Source organism: Cnephaeus nilssonii (genome assembly GCF_951640355.1).
Source record: "Cnephaeus nilssonii genome assembly, chromosome: 3".
Lineage (NCBI taxonomy): Eukaryota > Metazoa > Chordata > Mammalia > Chiroptera > Vespertilionidae > Cnephaeus > Cnephaeus nilssonii.
The window spans coordinates 81161499-81181456 of record NC_137074.1 but is presented as its reverse complement, the minus strand read 5'-3'; the positions used below and the strand labels follow the sequence as shown (position 1 = coordinate 81181456).

The 19958-nt window shown below is 36.1% G+C and overlaps 1 protein-coding gene and 1 long non-coding RNA gene across 10 annotated transcripts in view; one reads left to right on the top strand and one right to left on the bottom strand.

Annotated features, from left to right (window-relative positions):
• EPHA6 (EPH receptor A6) overlaps positions 1-19958 on the top strand; it is a 1012702-nt gene that overhangs the window by 416901 nt on the left and 575843 nt on the right. For all 9 annotated transcript variants that reach the window (XM_079766996.1, XM_079766992.1, XM_079766995.1 and 6 more), the window contains one exon: positions 16366-16701. In XM_079766996.1, coding sequence (XP_079623122.1) covers positions 16366-16701 — 336 coding nt within the window. The remainder of the gene's footprint in view (positions 1-16365; positions 16702-19958) is intronic.
• The window catches only part of LOC307097097, a 613772-nt gene that overhangs the window by 223672 nt on the left and 370142 nt on the right, over positions 1-19958 (bottom strand). The window lies entirely within an intron of this gene.

Genomic DNA, 19958 nt, shown 5'->3' with positions numbered 1-19958 from the left:
TAAAGGAAGATATTTCTGAGTTTGTTTACATTTCATCTCTCACTCTTTCTCCAATTTTGGGATTGGAACCAATAGATTTAAATCTAAATGTTAAGGTCATTTTAATGCATACACTGAGAATTTTAAATTATTTGTATTATGTTATTAAAGTATTGTGAAATATCTGTACATTATAAAAATAAAAATGAATATATGAATGCATTGCTAGACTACGCAAAAGTAAAATGTCACCTCTTAGATAGTTATAAAAATCTTGTTAAATACATGAAAAAGATAGTATAGTGACATTTTGCCCATCTTTTTGATGAATTGGTGCCAAAATATTACTTATCTTGTATAATTCCTTAGAGGCAAAAATATATTGAGAATTATGTAATGTGACATATTCCTTAGAGGCAATAGATATGTCCCATTTTTTTAACTAATAGTTGTTAGATTTGTCTGTATTACTACAGACTTTAATACAAAATATTTTTATGAACACATTTAATAAAAATGCAACACATTCATTAACAGATGTAATTCTTACTTTTTTGTAAATGCTGAGACACTACCTTATTCAGATATTTGTAGCCTGGGAAATTACTACCTTGACATATTTTTCCCTAAGGAAATATTTTAAGTTTATAAATAGGAAAAGGAAAATTCTAAATATAATTTCTCAAGTGCTGTGGAAATAGTTTTGAACAGGAAGAGCTTGCTATTACTATACACAGGTAATCCTTCTTGCACAGTTGTTGTATATCATTATATTATATTAGTGGCCCAGTGCACAAAATTCGTGTGGGGGTGTGAGGTTCCCTCAGCCCAGCCTGAACCCTCTCCAATCCCCTTGGGGGACCCACAGGGATCTGGCCTAAACCGGCAGTTAATCGGGGATCACTGGCTCCTAACCGCTCACCTGCCTGCCTGCCTGATCGCCCCTAACTGCCTCTGCCTGCCTGCCTGATCACCCCTAACTGCTCCCCCCTGCTGGCCTGTTGCCCCCAACTGCCCTCCCCTGCCAACCTGATCTCCCCTAATGACCTCTGCCTTGGCCCCCACCACCATGACTTTGTCCAGAAGGAAGTCAGACGTCCGGAAGATAGCCAGTGGACCCGGTCTAATTAGCATATTAAACTTTTAGTAGTATAGATAGATTATATAGGTTAGGATTGCTTAAATGGGGGGGGGGGGGAGCCTTTCTCATCAGGAGGAGATGCTCTTGGCAGACAAAAACACATAATCCCTATATCTGTACTGATAGCCAGCCATATGCACTATACTGCCAAACTGCTTTCTTACCTCTTACACCAAACAGCTGTTGCCCTTAAAACCCCTCCTCAGCCCCCACCTTAGGTTCTGCCTTCGCAGTTCACCCAGATTAGGTTCTGATTGGTCAGTGTCTATGCCAGTCAGCATCAAAAGCTCCACCTCCTAGGCAGCCATTGGCTGCTGGCACTTCACCCAGATTAGGTTCTGATTGGTCAGTTTCTATGCCAGTCAGTGTCTCTGGGCCTATCAACGGGCCTGATCAGAGAGGTGGGGCTGATCAGCAGCCACCCTAGGCTGCTGGTGAGTGGGCAGAACTGCTGACCTCTTGGAGAAAGAGAGGCTTGGCTGCTCGTGAGGCCCGGAGAGTGAGCTGCTGATCAGCTCCACCTCTCTCTCTCTTCGAGAGGTCAGCAGGTTTTCCCGCCACCAGTCCCCGCCCACCTGAGCCTGCTGCACATGCAGCCTGGCGTTCTGTCATCCCTTAGGTTGTTTTGGACGTTCTGGACCCCGGCTCTTTATATATATAGATTGTGGATAACATACTCCAGCTTAGGTAGATGGTGGAGTTTGAAATATCTACAGTACTACCAGGCAAGTATCTCTCAAATCCTATATCATAAAGTGAATGGAGCTTCTTATGTGAATGATAGAAGAGAATATCTTCACTTTATTTTCTTAGGTCATAAATATACAGTTGACAAGCTGAAGGAATATATTGGGTCTTATTAATATAACCCTTTAGTGAGGTAGCAACATAGTTCGCAAGACTTACAGTTCTTGAGAGCGAGAGACTAATTAAGGAAATAAATAGGGATGCAACAAGGTCTATGAACCTGGTAAACTAGTCAGTTAGTCATTGTTGATTCAGATATGTGTATGTACCAGCTTAATGTTTTATGTTTTCTGGATTTTCTTTCATTTAAAAAAATCTTTTTTTATGCTTGGTATTATAAATTATGTGTTTAAAATGCTTGTCTGCCTTAGCTATACTAAGTGCAATTCAAGAATTTTTAATTCTGGTCATTGTTGGGCAGTGCTTTAGGCAGGGAATAGCATTCTGTGTTGCCATCAGGGATTGCCACGTGTACCAGTTAATAATGCTGATTTTGTAATCAAAGAAAACACGATAATTTCAAGAGAAACATCAAAAGTGCTTTATTCAAAGTAATGTCCATCGCTAGCTACACATTTCCCCCATCTTTCAGGTAATTTGTGGATACCGTCCCAATAGAACTTTTCTTGTTTTGAGGCAAACCATTCAGAGACCCAATTTCCCACTTCTTCGTACGTTTTAGAGTGCTGCTCAGAAAGTGCGTGTGCCATCGATCAGAATGAGTGGTAATCCGAAGGAGCAAGGTCTGGTGAATATAGTGGGTGGGTTAATACTTCCCAGGCAAGATCTTTTAATGTGTCTTTAACTGGTTTTTAAGTGTGTGATGGTGCGTCATCATGAAGCAAAATTACTTTGTTGAGTCTTCTGACCCATTCTGGTCGTTTTATGATCAAAGCGTGGTTCAAATTGATTATTTGTTGTCGGTAGTGATCAGTATTAGTGGTTTCACCTGGTTTTAGAAGCTCATAATACACCACACCTTCCTGATCCCACCAAATGCAGAGCATTGTCTTCTTTCCGAAGCAATTTGGCCTTGCAGTCGATGTTGATGGTTGACCTGGATCAATCCATGATTTTGTGCATTTGGGATTCTCAAAATAAATCCACTTTTCATTGCCAGTCATAATTCGATCCAAAAAATACTTTCTTTCTTGCCCTTAAAGCAACATTTTACTGATGACTTTTTGGTTTTCCATTTGTCTTTCGTTCAGTTGATGTGGCACCCATTTTTCCTTCCTTTAAAATCTTTCCCATTGCTTGTAAAGGATTGGAAATTGTTTGCTGAGCCACATTTACTCTTTCTGCAAGTTGTTTTTGAGTTTGACACACATCTTCATCCAATAATGCTTGTAATTGTTGGGCTTCAAACTTTTTTGGTTGACCTGGATGTTCTTTGTCTTTCACATCAAAATCATCACTTTTAAAGTGTTTAAACCAGTGTTCACAACTATCTTGAGATGGAGCATGTTCACCATAAGCTTCTCGAAGTATATGATAACTTTCAGCCACACTTTTCTTCAAAATAAAGTAATGAATTAAAACTTCCCGCAAATGCTTTTTTTTTTTTTGGCATGAAATTTGACATTTTTAAGTGTAAAAATATCTAATATCTATGATGTTAACACCTTCAGCAAATTTATCATATGAAGTTTTGAAGTTTGCTGTCAGTACAACAAAATAGCATACATATCAACTTGCATATATATCAAATATGAGTAACTCCAGCTACTGAAAAAAAAATCCGCATTATTAACCGGTATACCTGGTAAAGATAGAACTTCCCCAAAAAAGCTGAAAGCTTTTGTCAGGTCTCCTAGTCCAGTCCTAAAAGGCTTCCCTCTCAAGGCTTCTCTCTACTGTTCCCTTGAGGACTTCTTTGCCTTGTTTTAGCAAAGACTTAGCATAGTGTGTTAGTAATTTGCCATCTTTTAGAGTCAAATTATCTGAGTATAAATCTTGGTTTTTGTGCTTACTAGGTTTGTAACCTTGGACAAATTATTTAACCTCTCTTAGCCTCAGTTGTACCATTTGTAGTGATCATAACAGTACCTATCTCATTCTTTTGTTATGATGATTAAATAAGTTAATATTTGAAAAGTGCTAAGAACAATACCTAGCACATAGTAGGTATCTGATGTCAGTAAAGTTTTTGAATTACACTCTGATTAGATGAGAGACCCTTGTTGTTATTGCAGTATATTCAGCAAAAGGGAGACACATAAACTCCAAAGCATCATAGCTCAGAAAGATTAAAGGATTAGATTATTGGGAAAGAAAAATCAGGAAAATGACAATCAGGAGGTCATTGAACAATTAGACCCTGGTCCTTCTTAAGAGGACCACCTGGGTTTACCAAGACATAGTACTTTTGAAGCTGCAAAAATCAAGCAAGTAGTCAACCCTACCTATCTTCCATTAACCACAAACAGTATTCACATTTTAATAACTCCAAGCTCCCTTGACTTCGAGATCATATATCTACAAATTAGCCATTCTTTAATGCCTTTATTCCAATAGTGTATTATATAAGGGTCAGAATTTGGGTTAAGTAAACAGTCAGTCCCATCACTTTCTGATGATTTTTCTCAGTGTAAGCATTTGAAACTGTTTTCAGAGAATTTTCCAGGGGTTTAAAAGAAGGTATTTTTCCCCTTAGTATCAGGGGCAGGGAGATTTTGAATGTATGAGTTTAAAAGAAAATAAAGTAGTAAAATATTGGGAATGACTAACCAGGAATTTTGGCTGATAAACAGCATAGTAAGGACAGAGTTCATATATGTATTGTGTATGATTATATAAATGATATGATTTTAAGAATTCCAGGGAAGTCATTCCCTGCCTCTTAGTGCCATCAACAACCCTTAAGTTTCTGGTACAACAATGCATGTGATTTCACCATTAAGATTTCTAATGAACAAAATAAATAGACAAACAAAAAAGAAACAAACTCATAGATACAGAGAACAGACTGACTGTTGTCAGAGGGGAGAGGGATTTGGGGGCTGGGTGAAAAAGATCAAGGGATCCAGCAGTACAAATTGGTAGTTACAGAATAGTCACAGAGATGTAGATTATAGCATAGGGAATATAGTCAGTAATATTGTGATAAATATGTATGGGGCCAGGTAAATACTTGAAGCAGCAGGAGGACCACTCTGTAAAGTACATGATTTTCTAATGACTTTGCTGTACATATGAAACTGATACAGAATAATATTGAATGTAAACTGTAATTAAAATATATATATGTGTATATATATATATATATATATATATATATATTTACATATAACAATAATCTTAGTTTAATAGCCCTGGCCAGTGTGGCTCGGTTGGAGCATTGAATATTGCTTTCTCTCCCTCAATACAGAGATATGTATCTTTTTTATTTCATGATCTTGAAACATGTAACATACATAATTTATTTAAATAAAGATTTTTGTTAATATTGCTTTCTTTTAGAACAGTTTTAGATTCACAACAAAATTAAGAGAGAGTATGGAGATTTCCCATGTATCCTCCTACCTCTGATGTTCATAGCTTTCCTCATTATTAACATCCTCATCAGAATGATACATAGGTTACAACTGATGGATCTGCATTGACACACCATAATCACCTCAAGTCCATAGTTGGTTTGTACATTCTATGGATTTGGACAAACATATAATGACATGTACCCATCACTATAGCATCATATAGAATATTTTCACTGCCACAAAATCTGTGCCCTGCCTATTCATCCTTTCCTCCCATCAACCCATGGCAACCACTTATCTTTTTACTGTCTCATTCATAATACAGTATGTAGCCTTTTTAGACTGGCTTCTTCCACTCAGTAATATTTATTTAAGATTCTTCCATGTCTTTTTAATGGCTAGATAGATTATTTGTTTCTTAGTGCTGTCTGGGTGTACCACAGCTCATATATCCATTTACCTACTAAAGGACAGCTTGGCTGCTTTCCAGTTTTGGCAATTATGAATAAGCTGATAAACATGAATGTGTAGCTTTTTGTGTGGACATAAGTTTTCAGCTCCTTTGAGTAAATATCATGAAGTGTGACTGCTGGATTATATGGTAAGAGTTTGTTTAATTTTGTAGGAAACCACTAAATTATTTTGCATTCCCACCAACAATGAATGAGAGTTCCTGTTGCCCCACATGCTTGCCAGCATTTGATGTTGTCAGTGTTGTGTATTTTTGGCTATTTCTAATAGGTGTGTAGTGGTATCTCGTTGTTTTAATTTGCATTTCCCTGATGACATGCTATGCAGAGTGTCTTTTCATATGCTTATTTTCCACCTATGTATAAAATTTTTGGTGAGGTCTCTACATAAAGATTTGTAGATGTTTCAAAAAGTTGAAACAAATAAAAAAAAAGATGTCCCATAATCAGAGCTAATCTCTTGAACAGTTGTGTTGGTGGTGGTGGTAAGGTAATCTGATCCTTTAACTTTCTACTGGCCTGGCTATCATTCTTCATTTTCTCTTTTGACTTTTTTTTTTTTCTTCACTAACTTCTGGGTCACAGCCTGTAAGTACACTCAAACTTCTATCATTAAAAAAATGCTCCCAATCCAATATTCTTTCTCTTCCAAAACACATCTCGGAAAAGCAGTCTTCATTGGCTATAGCTACTTCTTCACTTTTCATTTAATTTTCATTCTACTGCACTCAGATTTTTGCTCTTCACTCTACTGCAATCAGATATTTCTTCCACCACTTCAAGTATACTGTGTAAGAAAAATTCACCAGTGATCTTATTTGCCATTTTCCATTAGAAATATTTTTGTCCTGTCACAACATTTAATTATTTTTGATTACTCCCTTTTTTCTTGAAACTATCTGTTCTCTTTCAGTCTAAGATATTGCAATCTTACCTCACCCTCTTAATTTTTTCACCATTGTGTTTGTCCCTGTTAATGGGTTCTCTTCTTTTGCTCACCAGTTATATGTTAATTATTCTCACATCCCTTTCTTTGCCTTTTTATCTTTCCACATGCTCTCTTCCTCAAATGGCACATGTAAATAGATGATGCCTATATTTTATCCTTATCCCAGTCTTCTCTTCTAAGGTCCAGAGTGTTCTAGCAAACTAGTTATGGATCTGACAACCTATTTGTCCTATGGAAACCTGCCTGTATCTCCAACCTTCTGTTACAGGATTCCAGGGCAGGAGGAATAGGGAAACAGACAGGAAAGTTAAAACAAGGCCAAACAGTGTGGGCAATTTGCATCCAGATTGTAATTAACAAACCATTATCTTCAAATGGTTAAAAAGCTTCCCTAATTAGAGAATTCAGAAAGAGGGATAAGGGGAGAGGAAAAAAGGGCAGTCGGTTTTACTCCCTAAGCAGAGTAGCCAGCAGTCTCATGGCTTGGCAAGTAAATCTTACTTCCAAGATGTTGAGGTTGTTCTCATCCTTAATGCGAGAACTTTCTTCTCCTTGAAATGCCCTCTATACCTGAACATGACTGTTTTCTTTTTGTTATTCAGGCTCAAATACCAGTTCTTAGGACAGGCATTTCCTGCCCACCCATTCAGAAATAGAATGCCTCCCAGTTACTCTTTGAAAATGTCAGATTTATTTGTATAATTGCTTCCTTGTTTATAGTCATTCAACCCATAGTAGATTGAAATGGCCATGAGGTCATGGATATTCTTTCTTTATTGTATCTTTTGCACTAATAATAGTACCTGGCTGATACTAGGCACTAAGTAAAATTTAATGAACAAATTAACTAATAATTTCGAGCTCAACCTGCAAAAGCCAATTTTATTTCTTTCTACCCCAGCTTGCTCATATAACCCTGGTGAATCTTTAGCCACCTATCCACTCAAGCCAAAAAGTTTAGATTCATAAATCTGCCCCAACCTCAACATGTTCAAGTGGTCACAAATCCTATGAATTCTACTTCTTAGCATTTCTTCAATTAATTCTTTCCTGTCAGTTCCTAACTCTATCCTCTTAGTTAAGGCCCTCAACTATTCCTTAGATTAATTTAATAATATCTCGGCAAGTCCCCTTCCTTGTCTTTCATCCCTCAAAATATTTCAAACTATTAGAAAGTATTATTGCTAAAAACACAAACAATACCTTGATCATATTTCCACTTCCTCTACCTAAAGTCTTTCAAAGCCCAATATTGTAAGAGTTAATTCAAGGACATATAAAGTCTAGCCCTGGCCTGTCTCAACCTTTCCAACTTTAACTACATTAGGGTCTCTCTCAGATAGTCCTAATACACAGTTGTACCAGCGGCATACTTCAGAGTTTGGGTCTTCTTGATTTTTAAAAATTCATGTGTGTGTCCAGCCGGCGTGGCTCAGTAGTTGATCGTTGACCTATGAATCAGGAGGTCACAGTTGGATTCCCTGTCAAGGCACATGCCTAGGTTGCAGGCTCGATCCCCAGTTTGGGGCAGGCAGGAGGCAGCTGATCAATGAATCTCATCATTGATGTTTCTATCTCTCCCTCCCTCTTCCTTCCCCTCTGAAATCAACAAAAATACATTTTTTTAAAAGTTCATTCTTTTTTGCATCAACTGAAAAATATACAAAGAAATTATAAGTAAGAAATTTAAAATGAAATACTCAAGTGTTTTCTCTGGTTTCTTAATCTACTTTATAAACTCTTCACTTTATTTCTCAGGTGACCCATTAATGTATGTTCTGTGCTTTAAAGGATGAGCAGTGGGGGACGCTCCACAATATCAAGTCTGGATCAATTAGGGCAGGAGACCCTACCGCCTGCCAAGTCTGTTATCAAAATAACTGTCTAAGGCTTTTCCAGGCCAGAAGGGAAATTACTGAGGTTGAAGAAACAAAGGAAAATAAGAGTTACTAAGAAAGTGCTTGTCAAGCAGAAAAGGCAGAAAGCATGAAAAGGTCAAGAGAAATGAAATGAGGGTTTATATATGGATGCATGAAAATTTAGACAAAATATAATTCCACACTCACAGCATTTTTATTTTGATGATTCTCTTGTGTTTAAATCCGTAGAATTTTTTAAAGCTACTGAACAGGTCCTGGAAGATTAATAGATTAAACAAGCATTTGTGCTACCTACTTAGAAAAGTTCAAAAAATAAAATGTCACTCATATAGGTATATAATTCTAATGCACATCAGAATTTTTTTTTTGGTCATTTAAATATGCAATCAAGTACCTTGTGTGTAAAAATAGTATTTTCAAACTTCATGCTTAATACAAGACAAATATCATGTCTCTGTTTCTTTGTATTTGACATACAGTAACAGTGATTGGGATGAAAGTGTAAAAGTTGAATTTACTTTTGCTCTAAGGCTAACATTGTAAAACATGGATTCCTTATTGCTGGAATAATTGGCCATCTAAGAAAGTCATTATTCTGTCACTCTTATTTTGAGCAGAACAGATAGTGTGCTGACTATAGCAGGAGAGATGCCCTTCATTTCTGCTGCCCTACTTAGGAATCCCACTTCTCGGTGGGTACAGGTACCCCTGCTCTGCTTGCTATCTCTTCTTTTTTCCCCATCTCTTAGAGATTTCCCCCCCTCTCCTAAGCACGTTTTGCATGGAGAAAACCATTCTGGTTCCTTGCTTTTTCATCTCACAACTGAAATACAAAAGTGCAACTGATTGGTTACGTGGTTCATTGCAAACCCAGTGTAGCAGCCACAATTTTACAAAGGCCGAAATAGAAGTTGTAAAGATGGATTTTATTACTTTTAGCAGTGTGTGCTATATTCTTGACTTGTCTTTTTATAGAAAATAACTCTAAATATTCACTCCGTGTATTTCAATTGTTTTTATTTTTAAATTAAAATGACCTTTACATTACAGAATAGATACCGGTATGTAATGAATCCATTTCCCTAATACAGATCACTCATATAAGATGTCACTTGAACTTCATAGAGTTTCCTAAGCACAAATACTTTAATTTTTATTTCAGTGGAGGATCTTTTACCAAATCACCTGGGAGAGGTTCCTATAGGAAGAGAATATTAATGGTCCTTCTGCTAACGCTGGAGAATTGAGTTACCACTCTGGAGAACTGGGTTACTGCTTGCTTCCAGGGTGAAGCTGTTCTTGCCCTCTGTAGTTGAAGCTCAGAGAGAGTTATCCCTTTCAGTATCAGCATCTTGTACACAACAGAACATTTACCAATAAGCATGCATAAGTGGAAAGAGAGGGTTCATAATTATCCCCACGACGTTACACATTTTGATAGTGCTTGGTTTCTTCATATTTCTCTTTTCTATTTCTAATGCATGTTTAACTCAAGCAGAAAGGGATTTATGTAGGTGTGCATGATTTCTCCTTTTTCATGGTATTATGAAAAACTGATAATTTTTAACTCAGAAGACACAAGGCCAGCCTTCTAATTATCTCATTTGTATTTCAGTGTGTTTTTATCATATCTGTGGTTTTTTCCTTTAACTCCTGATCTGCACAGCTATAATACATTTTAGTAATTCTTACAATTAGTTATTCTATGGGTTTAGTGTTCTTTTATGCATTGATGAGGATGGTTGATAACTATTTTTTGGAATTTTCCCAAGGTAAACTTATATCCATTCTGTATAGCATAAACATTTGGGGCCAAAGTATTTACTTTGAAAGTTTTTGAGTATCTACAGAACTATATTTTAAGAAGTTTTTATTTCTTCCCAAGGGATAGATAGATGGGTGGCTATCCATTTTGTTATGAATCATTATTAGTTCATCATGATTGTGATGATATAAATATTTCCTTTTGCTTCTCAGATTTCAAGCCATGTGGGTCAGGCTCTTGCAAAAAGTATAACCTTGAACTCTGCTCTACAATATCTGTTGAATTTTACACTATGTAAAAATCAATTCTTGAAAGATTGCATAAAGCCATGCATTATATTCATTCCCTTTGTTAGAGCAGATATTGCCTTTGGTTCAGGCTGGACCACAGTAGACTTGTGTACATGAATACAGGTATTTCAGTGTCATATGTAATTTGATAAGCATCAGTCACTTCTATAAGATAGGGATACTAATAACTACCCTATAGATTTATTATGATAATTGAATTAAATAAGTCATGTGAAATGTTAAGTACACTCTTTAGAAAAAAAAAAAGAGTGCTTAAAGATGTTGACTGTATTTCTGAATACATGCCTACAAGGTATAAAAGTGCTCAGTTCTGACTGAGGACAAAAGGAGGGTGTCACTAAGGGGGTAAAACCTAAGTTGGACTGGTTTGTCAATTGGTTGGTACATCGTCTTATACACAAGAAGGTGGCTGGTTTGATTCCAGTCAGGGCACATACCTAGGTTGCAGGTTTGATCTCCAGTTGGGGTGTGTGTGTGAGGCAACCTACCTCTCTATCTCCCTCCCTCCCTCCTTTCCTCCCTTTCTCCCTCTAAGGTCAATAAACTAAAACAATAAAAAAGAAACAGCATGTGCAAAGGATTGAGATGCAACAAAAGGGAGCATGAGGCAAAGGGATGGGCCTGGATATGAAAATTCTTGTAGACAAGATTGAGTTTAGGTTTTATTCCGAAGTGAATGTTATTTTATCTATTAGATTTATTTTTTTATTTTTCTTTAGCTATGAGTTTTAGAAAGAATGGAGAATCTAAAACAAATTATCTAAATTGTCATTAACAGTATTATGAAAACATTAATGGAAAACAAGTCTTAATTTTAGACATCAATTTAGTTACTGAAGAAGGTGCAAAATATTGAAGAAAATGAGACTATGTGGAATACAAAAAATTTAAAGTACACATGCTTCTGCTTATTTTGAGCATATTTATTTTGAAAATTTAATTTTCAGTTGCTCTTCTGTAAATAAAACTCTTTTAAATGCTTTAAGATAACATTGTTAAAAGGAATCTGTTGTAATAAGGCAAAAAATTGCTCAATAATTTGTATGTCTTCAAAATTTGTATTTGACAGTACTTTCTAAACAAAGCACTATGAAATACTTTTTATGTTTATTTAACAAACCTTCTTTGTCTAGGATGAATGCAATGTGGTATTAAAAAAATCTAAACATAAAAAATCCTTGGTATTATCCTACCACTAATATACTACATAACCTTGACACAATCATAGTACTTACCTGGGCCTCATTTCTTTATCTGAATAAATTGATTTAGTTTCTTCTTACCTGTGGAGCACCAGTTTTCTGATTACTTGTCATTCATTTCCAAATATACAAACATTTTATGAACAAAATTTATAAATAGAGTACAAATTAGTTCAAAGAAAGATAATACAAAATTCTGCTTATAGATGATCCTATTAAATATACTTTTCAGTAATTATATAGAAAGGATATTCTGTTAGCAATATGGACATGGATAAAAGTTAAACTAATAGTGATTATACAAAGAATAAAATGACTTTTAGATTTTTAAATTATTTTTATATGCAGATCTGACAACATATTTTAGTAGATTAGTAGAATAACTGCTCTTTTCCTATGAAGAAGTACAGTCTAGTGATATACTTTTTCATTTGTTCCTATGTATTTATCTTTCTTTAGTAAATTCTTTAATTTACTTATTTGCAAAAGTATTTATCTAAACATCTCTAGATGGCTCAATATTTTTAATGTTCTCTTTGACATACATTAACATAGAAATATTTTTCTCTCATTTATAAACTCATAGATATGAAAAAATTTTATTTTTATTAGAAAACAGTATAACTACCTTTATTGTCAGGTAGTAATTAAGCTTTATAGGCAATAACCTGTCATGACTTGATATCCTCAGTTATTTGGATCAAATTTTCATTTGAATGACATTTTCATTTTTCTTAAGATTAAAAATGCATCTGCAAACCACGATTAGCTATAGAGTTCATGGGCAAATAGTCACTCTTCAGTCAACATGAAAAAGACCCTATTTGTTTTTTAGGAATATTTCTACAATTATAAACATGAAATATAAATCTACAGCAATCAATATAGTAACTGAAATATGACACTTTTTCATATGTCTCTCTGTCAGCCTTTAACAGTATTCTGCCGAATGCTAGTATTTCTTCAAGTGCTTCTTGGAAAATAAGACTCTATGAACAAATGTTTGGGAAATGGTGGATTCAACAAAGTGAAGCAAATTATTTTACTTTTGTTTCAGTGTCAATCTGCCAGAGGAATCTCAATTTGAGTGCTGAGCTCATTATTTTGTGTAATATCTCATGGGACTAAAGATATTGCACAGGATATATTTTGGAAAATACCTGTTCAACTTAAAAACATTTTACATGGAAAAACTTAAATGAAATAATACAAAACCATAGTCGACCTGCCCTCTGCTGCTCTAAGCGGAAGAGGGGGGCTGCAAGGCCGGGTGCTTTCTTGGGAAGGGAAGAGGCAGGGCTGCCACAACCTTCTGTTTGCTTTCCTCTTAGAGTACTATCTCCTTGTTCTTTAAAAGAATCCAAATAGAAGCAACAACAAAAGAGGGAAGAAGATTGGAAATATATTTTCTAGTATACTAGTAAAAATAAGATTGTAGTTTTTATGTAAGGTTTATTATAGGATGAGCTTAGAAAACAGCTATTTGCAAATCAGAATAATTGCCCTTTTCCTATGAAGTCATTTTGGAGGGTGAAGATTGCTTTTCTTCTGTGTGAATGACTTGATTTTTTTAAACAAAAAACAAACACGAAAGTAAGGAAATCCCTGAAAAATTTCAATACAGATGTCTCCAAAAGGGTTATTGCTCCTAGGAGATACCCCCGCCCCCCAATGTGTCACATAATCTTTGTATAATTTATAAATGATAACAAAGCAATCAGGCCACATTCATAAAAGTCCAGTGACACATAATTTAGTTGAATCTGAGGATTAGAATTAATTGTCTCTCTTTGTTCCAAGTTCTAAATCTTAGTAAATGATTCACTGCATGTCATTACAGCTTAATATTTGCATGAAATCACAGTTTAGCTGGCACAATTTAACAGCAATTAAAAAGCTATTTAATCGTCATGCAAATTGATATGAGGACCCTTGAATAAGAAGGGTATCTGCCTTTTTTTTTTTTTTAAGTATCTCCAAGCGGACAGTCATATACTTGCAGACACCCATAACATAATTGATAACATTCTTCCTATTCAGGGAAATATAAGTGAATAATAATTCATGTTCTCCATTATAAATAAGACAAAAGAGCAACAATATGAATATGCCATCTGTAGGAAGACATTATTATGGTAATGATAATGTATCTTTATCTCCTAGGCATAAGTCTAGGTTGGAGGTAAAAGCTACACTTGTCCCTGTGCTCTAGTTTATAATCCCTTCCATATCTTCCTTTCTGAAGGCAGACGTTTCTGTAGCTCTCTGGGACATAAAATGCATAAAGCAACTTACGCAGAAACCTTTTAGAAAAACTAACCGTCTCATTTCTAGGTCTAGATGGCTGAGGCCCCTACCCATCATATTGCTGATATCAGGACCCAGCAAAATGAAAAAGGAAAATAGCCCTGGCCAGTTTGGTTCAATGATTAGAGCGTCGGCCTGTGGACCAAGGGGTTGCAGGTTCAATTCCTGGTCAAGGGCATGCACCTGGGTTGCAGGATCCCCTTCCTGGTTGGAGCGTGTGCCGGAGGCAACTGATTGATGTGTCTCTCTCTTATCTGTTTCTGTCTCTCTGTCTCTCTCCTTCCCTCCCTTACACTCTCTCTAAAAATCAATGGAAAAAATATCCTCAGGTGAGGATTGGCAAAAAAAAAAACACAAAAAAAAGGAAAATATATAATAACACTTCTTATATTTCAAACCCAATACACAGTCATATAGATTATGACTAATGTTCTGCTACTCTGACACCGTCCATATAATAGATCTCACTGAGGAGTTTCCTGTTGTCATTAAGGCCATTCCCTACACGAACACTCTTTTTTAAAAAGATTACTTCACGGTGGCCAAGACATGGAAGGAACCAAAGTATCCTTCAAAGATGATTAGATAAAGAAGATGTGGTACATATATAAAATGGGAAACTACTCAACCATAATCAAAGGTGAAATACTGCCATTTGCAACATGGATGGATCTTGAGAATATCATGCTAAGTAAGATAAGTCAGACAGAAAAAGTCAAGAATTATTTTATTATTCTGTTTATGTGTGTGTTTAGCCATTCAACTGAAATATAAATAACAAGAAAGCATGAATATCTATAACGTTCACACTATAAATCCAAGATCTCGCAGAGTATCTAGCACACATAAGTCACTAAAAATTTTATTTAGTGAATGAATCACTGTAATCCAAAAGAAGCCTATATTAAAACTTGAATTTCTTTCTGAGGAGAGAATGTTGCAGAGAAATTCCTTCCCACCTTCTAAGCAAATGCACTTCATAGCAGAAATTTCAAAAAATTCTTAAAAATAGATCCTCTGAAAATTAGCAGGAATGTTATTTCATTATTTATGCAAAGAATTATTTTTCAAAATATATATTATAAGCATAATCTCACAAAAAAGGATTCTTTGGTATTTCACATGTAACACACAGTACAGTGTTTGGCCCATAGTAGAACTTGAGTTAATATTTTTCAATAAATATTATACTGAAGTTTGAAGGACTCAAATAAGAATAAAAGATTATTTATACAACTTTAAGAAAGGGCTGGAAGAGTTAAAGGGTTTAAGTATGGAGAAAGAGTGAAAAGGAACAGAAGGAACATACTCACCCACTCCTTGGGACCAACTTGGTTTATGCAGAGTCTTGATGACAAATAAAGAGGTTGTGTGGGTCTTTTTATCAGCTTTTAAGAAGACACTTGTGCTTAATAAAGTTAGTCTCAATAAAAGTCTAGTCACCATTTCTTATGTGCTTTTTGTCTTCCAAATAATGCTTTTATCCCATGAAATTGGCAAGGCTCTAATAGAAACCTTTCTCCTGCCTTCAAGTTTCCTTTTGTCTTCCTCTTCTTCCAAACTTTCTTTTCACTCTAAATTTATGGTCATTTATTTTCAACCTGTGAGAAACAGATACTTAGGGATTGTCAAAGGTAATGAATGGTGGTTTTATCTACATACCAAGCATAGTATGAAGACTGAAGGACTGAGTACATAAATATACATGCATTGTTATAACTTATACTTACATTAATATTCCTTTTTAAATCTTTTAAAATGGTGAAGTAATTATTAAATGTAATTAAAACCTTCATATAATTTAAAATAATGTTTGATTATTATATATTTTCAATCACCAAATTTAAAAAAAATATAATTGCCGTATCTTTTAGAGATTTTCAACTTTTTATATTAAATATTAAAATTCACAAATTCAAAAAGTTAGATTCTAGACTATCTTCACCCCTAAAGACTCCTTTCTTACTGGACTTAATCAGATGTTATTAACCATATGTTCTTTATGGTTCCCATCAGAAGAAAGAGCTCAAACTAATATAAAAGAGCAATAAGTGTTTATTGATGAAGTTTTCAAGTTAGCATTATTAATTTATTGTCCTATACATGTACATTTGTTTTTAATTGCTTTTCTCTAGGGCCACCTTCAGCTCCTAGGAATGTGGTTTTTAACATCAATGAAACAGCCCTTATTTTGGAATGGAGCCCACCAAGTGACACAGGAGGGCGAAAAGATCTCACATACAGTGTAATCTGTAAGAAATGTGGCTTAGACACCAGCCAGTGTGAGGACTGTGGTGGAGGACTCCGCTTCATCCCAAGACATACTGGCCTGATCAACAGTTCCGTGATAGTTCTTGACTTTGTGTCTCACGTGAATTATACTTTTGAAATAGAAGCCATGAATGGAGTTTCTGAGTTGAGTTTTTCTCCCAAGCCATTCACAGCCATTACAGTGACCACGGATCAAGACGGTAAGTGCCACTGCTCTTCTCTCAAAACATACCCATAATTCCCCTCTGATGCATAACATTCTTGGTGGACCTATATTTACTAAAGTACAATTGTATACTCTATACACTACAGAGGCGATTTTCTGGTTGATGTTTCTTGTAGTTTCCTAAGGTGCAGAAAGATATTTTTGATATTTCCTCTTAGAAGTATGTTAATTAGATACAGTGCTTCTCTCTGTTGTTTTTACATTTATGTTTTTTATATAATCCTATATAATTCAATATATCTTAATGTGTCAGTTCATATTACTAATGAATGTTAGACATAAAAATATTAAATGATTAGAAATTATGTTGCCCCATTTATGCTGCCATCCCTTTTCCATAAAGCAAATAGTAAGATTTTATGTTAATTATAATTTATATCTATATAGTGAAAAGATTTTAGTCAACATACTTAACCATGATCTACTCTGAAAAGAAATAGCAAAAAAAAATCAGAATATGACCAAATGCTGCTATTTAAGTGCAGTTTGTAAAAAGTAGTTAAACTATATATATTTTTTAAAAATCCAGTTGCTTTCAGTTAAATGTTTTCTTTATAATGCTATAGATTTTTACCGCAACATAGTTAGGCACAAATACTCCTATAATTTTTATATAAGTGTATATTCTCTTTAATTCTTCCATAATAATTTATTGCAGAGTAATAAAGGAAAAGCTTCAGAGATTTTAAAAATTCCCTTTGAGAAGCATTCATAAATTATGTGGATACACAAATGATTCTCTTATGGAAGAAAGCATTGTTGTTTATGAATATACATATGAAACAAATTTATAAAGATAAAACTATGTTCATACACTGTATTTATTTTTCTAGGTCTGTTATAACAGATGCCATAGACTAGGGGCTTGAACAACAGAAATTTATTTTCTCACAGTTCTGGAAACTAGAAGTCTAAGATCAAGGTGTCAGCAGGGTTGAACTCATTCTGAAGCCTCTCTCCTTGGCTTGTAGATAGCCATTTTCTCCCTGTGTCTTCACATGGTCTTTCCCCTGTGTGTGTCTGTATCCTAGACTTAAAGACCCTGTCTCCAAATATGGTCACATTCGGAGGTACCAAGGTTAGGACTTAAACATAGGAATTTTAGGAGGATGTAGTTCAGCCCATTACAAGCACTAAAAGCAATATATATATAATGAGGTAATATGCAAATTAGCCAGGACACCATAACAGTCACGACTGGCTCGGGAGGAGGCTGGGTGCACAGATGGGTGGGAGGGGACTGTGTGCACGTGAGGCACGGCGTGGCTGGAGGAGGCCTGGAGTGAACGCACACATGGGGGGGCTGCCCAAGCTGCCACGGCATGGCTGGAGCAGGCCCAGAGCGGACACACGCGGCGCGCCAGCAGTCCCGCCTCTGCACGGGAGCTGCAGAGGAAACACCTTTTCTGATCGCTCATTGGCTAAGCTCCCTGTACGCCACTGGCAGTGTTCTTGGTAACTTGGGTAATAAATATCCAAGAAGGTGACCTAGGGTTTTTCCACCACACTCCTGGAGGAACAAACGAAGGTCCACTGCTGGAGGGGCTAAGAAATGTCATATCCTGCCCTAGCCAGTTTGGTTCAGTGGATAGAGTCTCGGCCTGCGGACCACAGGGTTTGGGTTTGATTCTGATCAAGGGCATGTACCTAGGTTGCAAGTTCCTCCCTGGCCGTGGCCCAGATCAGGGCTCATGCAGGAGGCAACCAATCGAAGTGTCCCTCTCACATTGATGTTTCTCTCTGTCTTTCCCTCTCTCTTCCATGCTCTCTAAAAATCAATGGAAACATATCCTCAGGTGAGGATAAAAAAAAAAAAAGAAATAAAGAAATGTCATAGCTTATGAAGGAGACATCTTGAAAATGCCTAAAGAAAGTTGTCATTTTTTTGTGGTGAAGGGACTGGAGTCCGTGTTGATGAAAACACCTTGGCGGCTGTGGCGGCTGGCAGTGGCAGTAGTAGCAGGGTGATGGGGTGGCGCCTTCCCCGGATCAGCCCGGTTGCCTCCCGCAGAGGAAGGCCTGTCTGTGGCCTTCAGTAGAACATCCCCTGAGGGCTCCCAGACTGTGAGAGGGGGCAGACGGGGCTAAGGGACCCCCTTCCCCAGTGCATGAATTTCATGCACCAGGCCTCTAGTTTTAAATAAAAGTATACAGAAAGTGTTGAAATACAACTAAGCAATTAAAAGACTATTGATACAAGCTCTTGGATTAACTTTAAGGGCACAGTGGTGGGTATAAAAGCCAATCTCAAAAGTTGGCATACTGTATGATTCACTTGTATAGCATTCTTGAAATAACACAATTGGAGAATTTATTAGTGGCCAGGGGACTAGTGATTAGGAGCAGAGCGATGTGAACCTATAATTATTGGGGGGAGGGGTTTAAAAAAATTGCTAAACCTGTAAAATGTGCAGGAAGAAATTTTAATATTCTACTAAAACATATTTGAAATGATTGTGATTATTTTATTCAAAATATTATATATTTCACATTGCTGATGTCTTCAGAAATGCATCGAATAAATAAAACAAAGACAAATAGTATCACACAATCACCATCTCTGTCTTTACTATGCAATTTTCGCCTTTATTTAACAAATAGCTCTACATCATAGAAGTTGCTTTACAGTTGTTCAAAATTGAATTCTTTTTTTCTTTTTCTTTTTTTCTTTTTTCTTTTATATTTTATTGATTTTTTATTACAGAGAGGAAGAGAGAGGGATAGAGAGTTAGAAACATTGATGATAGAGAAACATCGATCAGCTGCCTCTTGCACACCCCCTACTGGGGATGTGCCCGCAACCAAGGTACATGCCCTTGACCGGAATCAAACCTGGGACCTTTCAGTCCACAGGCCGACGCTCTATTCACTGAGCCAAACCGGTTTTGGCCAAAATTGAATTCTTTTTAAAATATATATATTTTATTGATTTTTTTACAGAGAGGAAAGAAGAGGGATAGAGAGTTAGAAACATCAATGAGAGAGAAACATCAATCAGCTGCCTCCTGCACACCCCCAACTGGGGATGTGCCTGCAAGCAAGGTATATGCCCTTGACCGGAATCGAACCTGGAGCAGTTAGGCAACCCTTCAGTCCATAGGCTGACACTCTATCCACTGAGCCAAACCCGTTAGGGCTCAAAATTGAATTCTTATTTCTTCTCTTTTTTCTTCTTTCCCATAGTATCAACAAACTCTTGTCAAATGTACCTTCAGGACAGAACAGATTAGG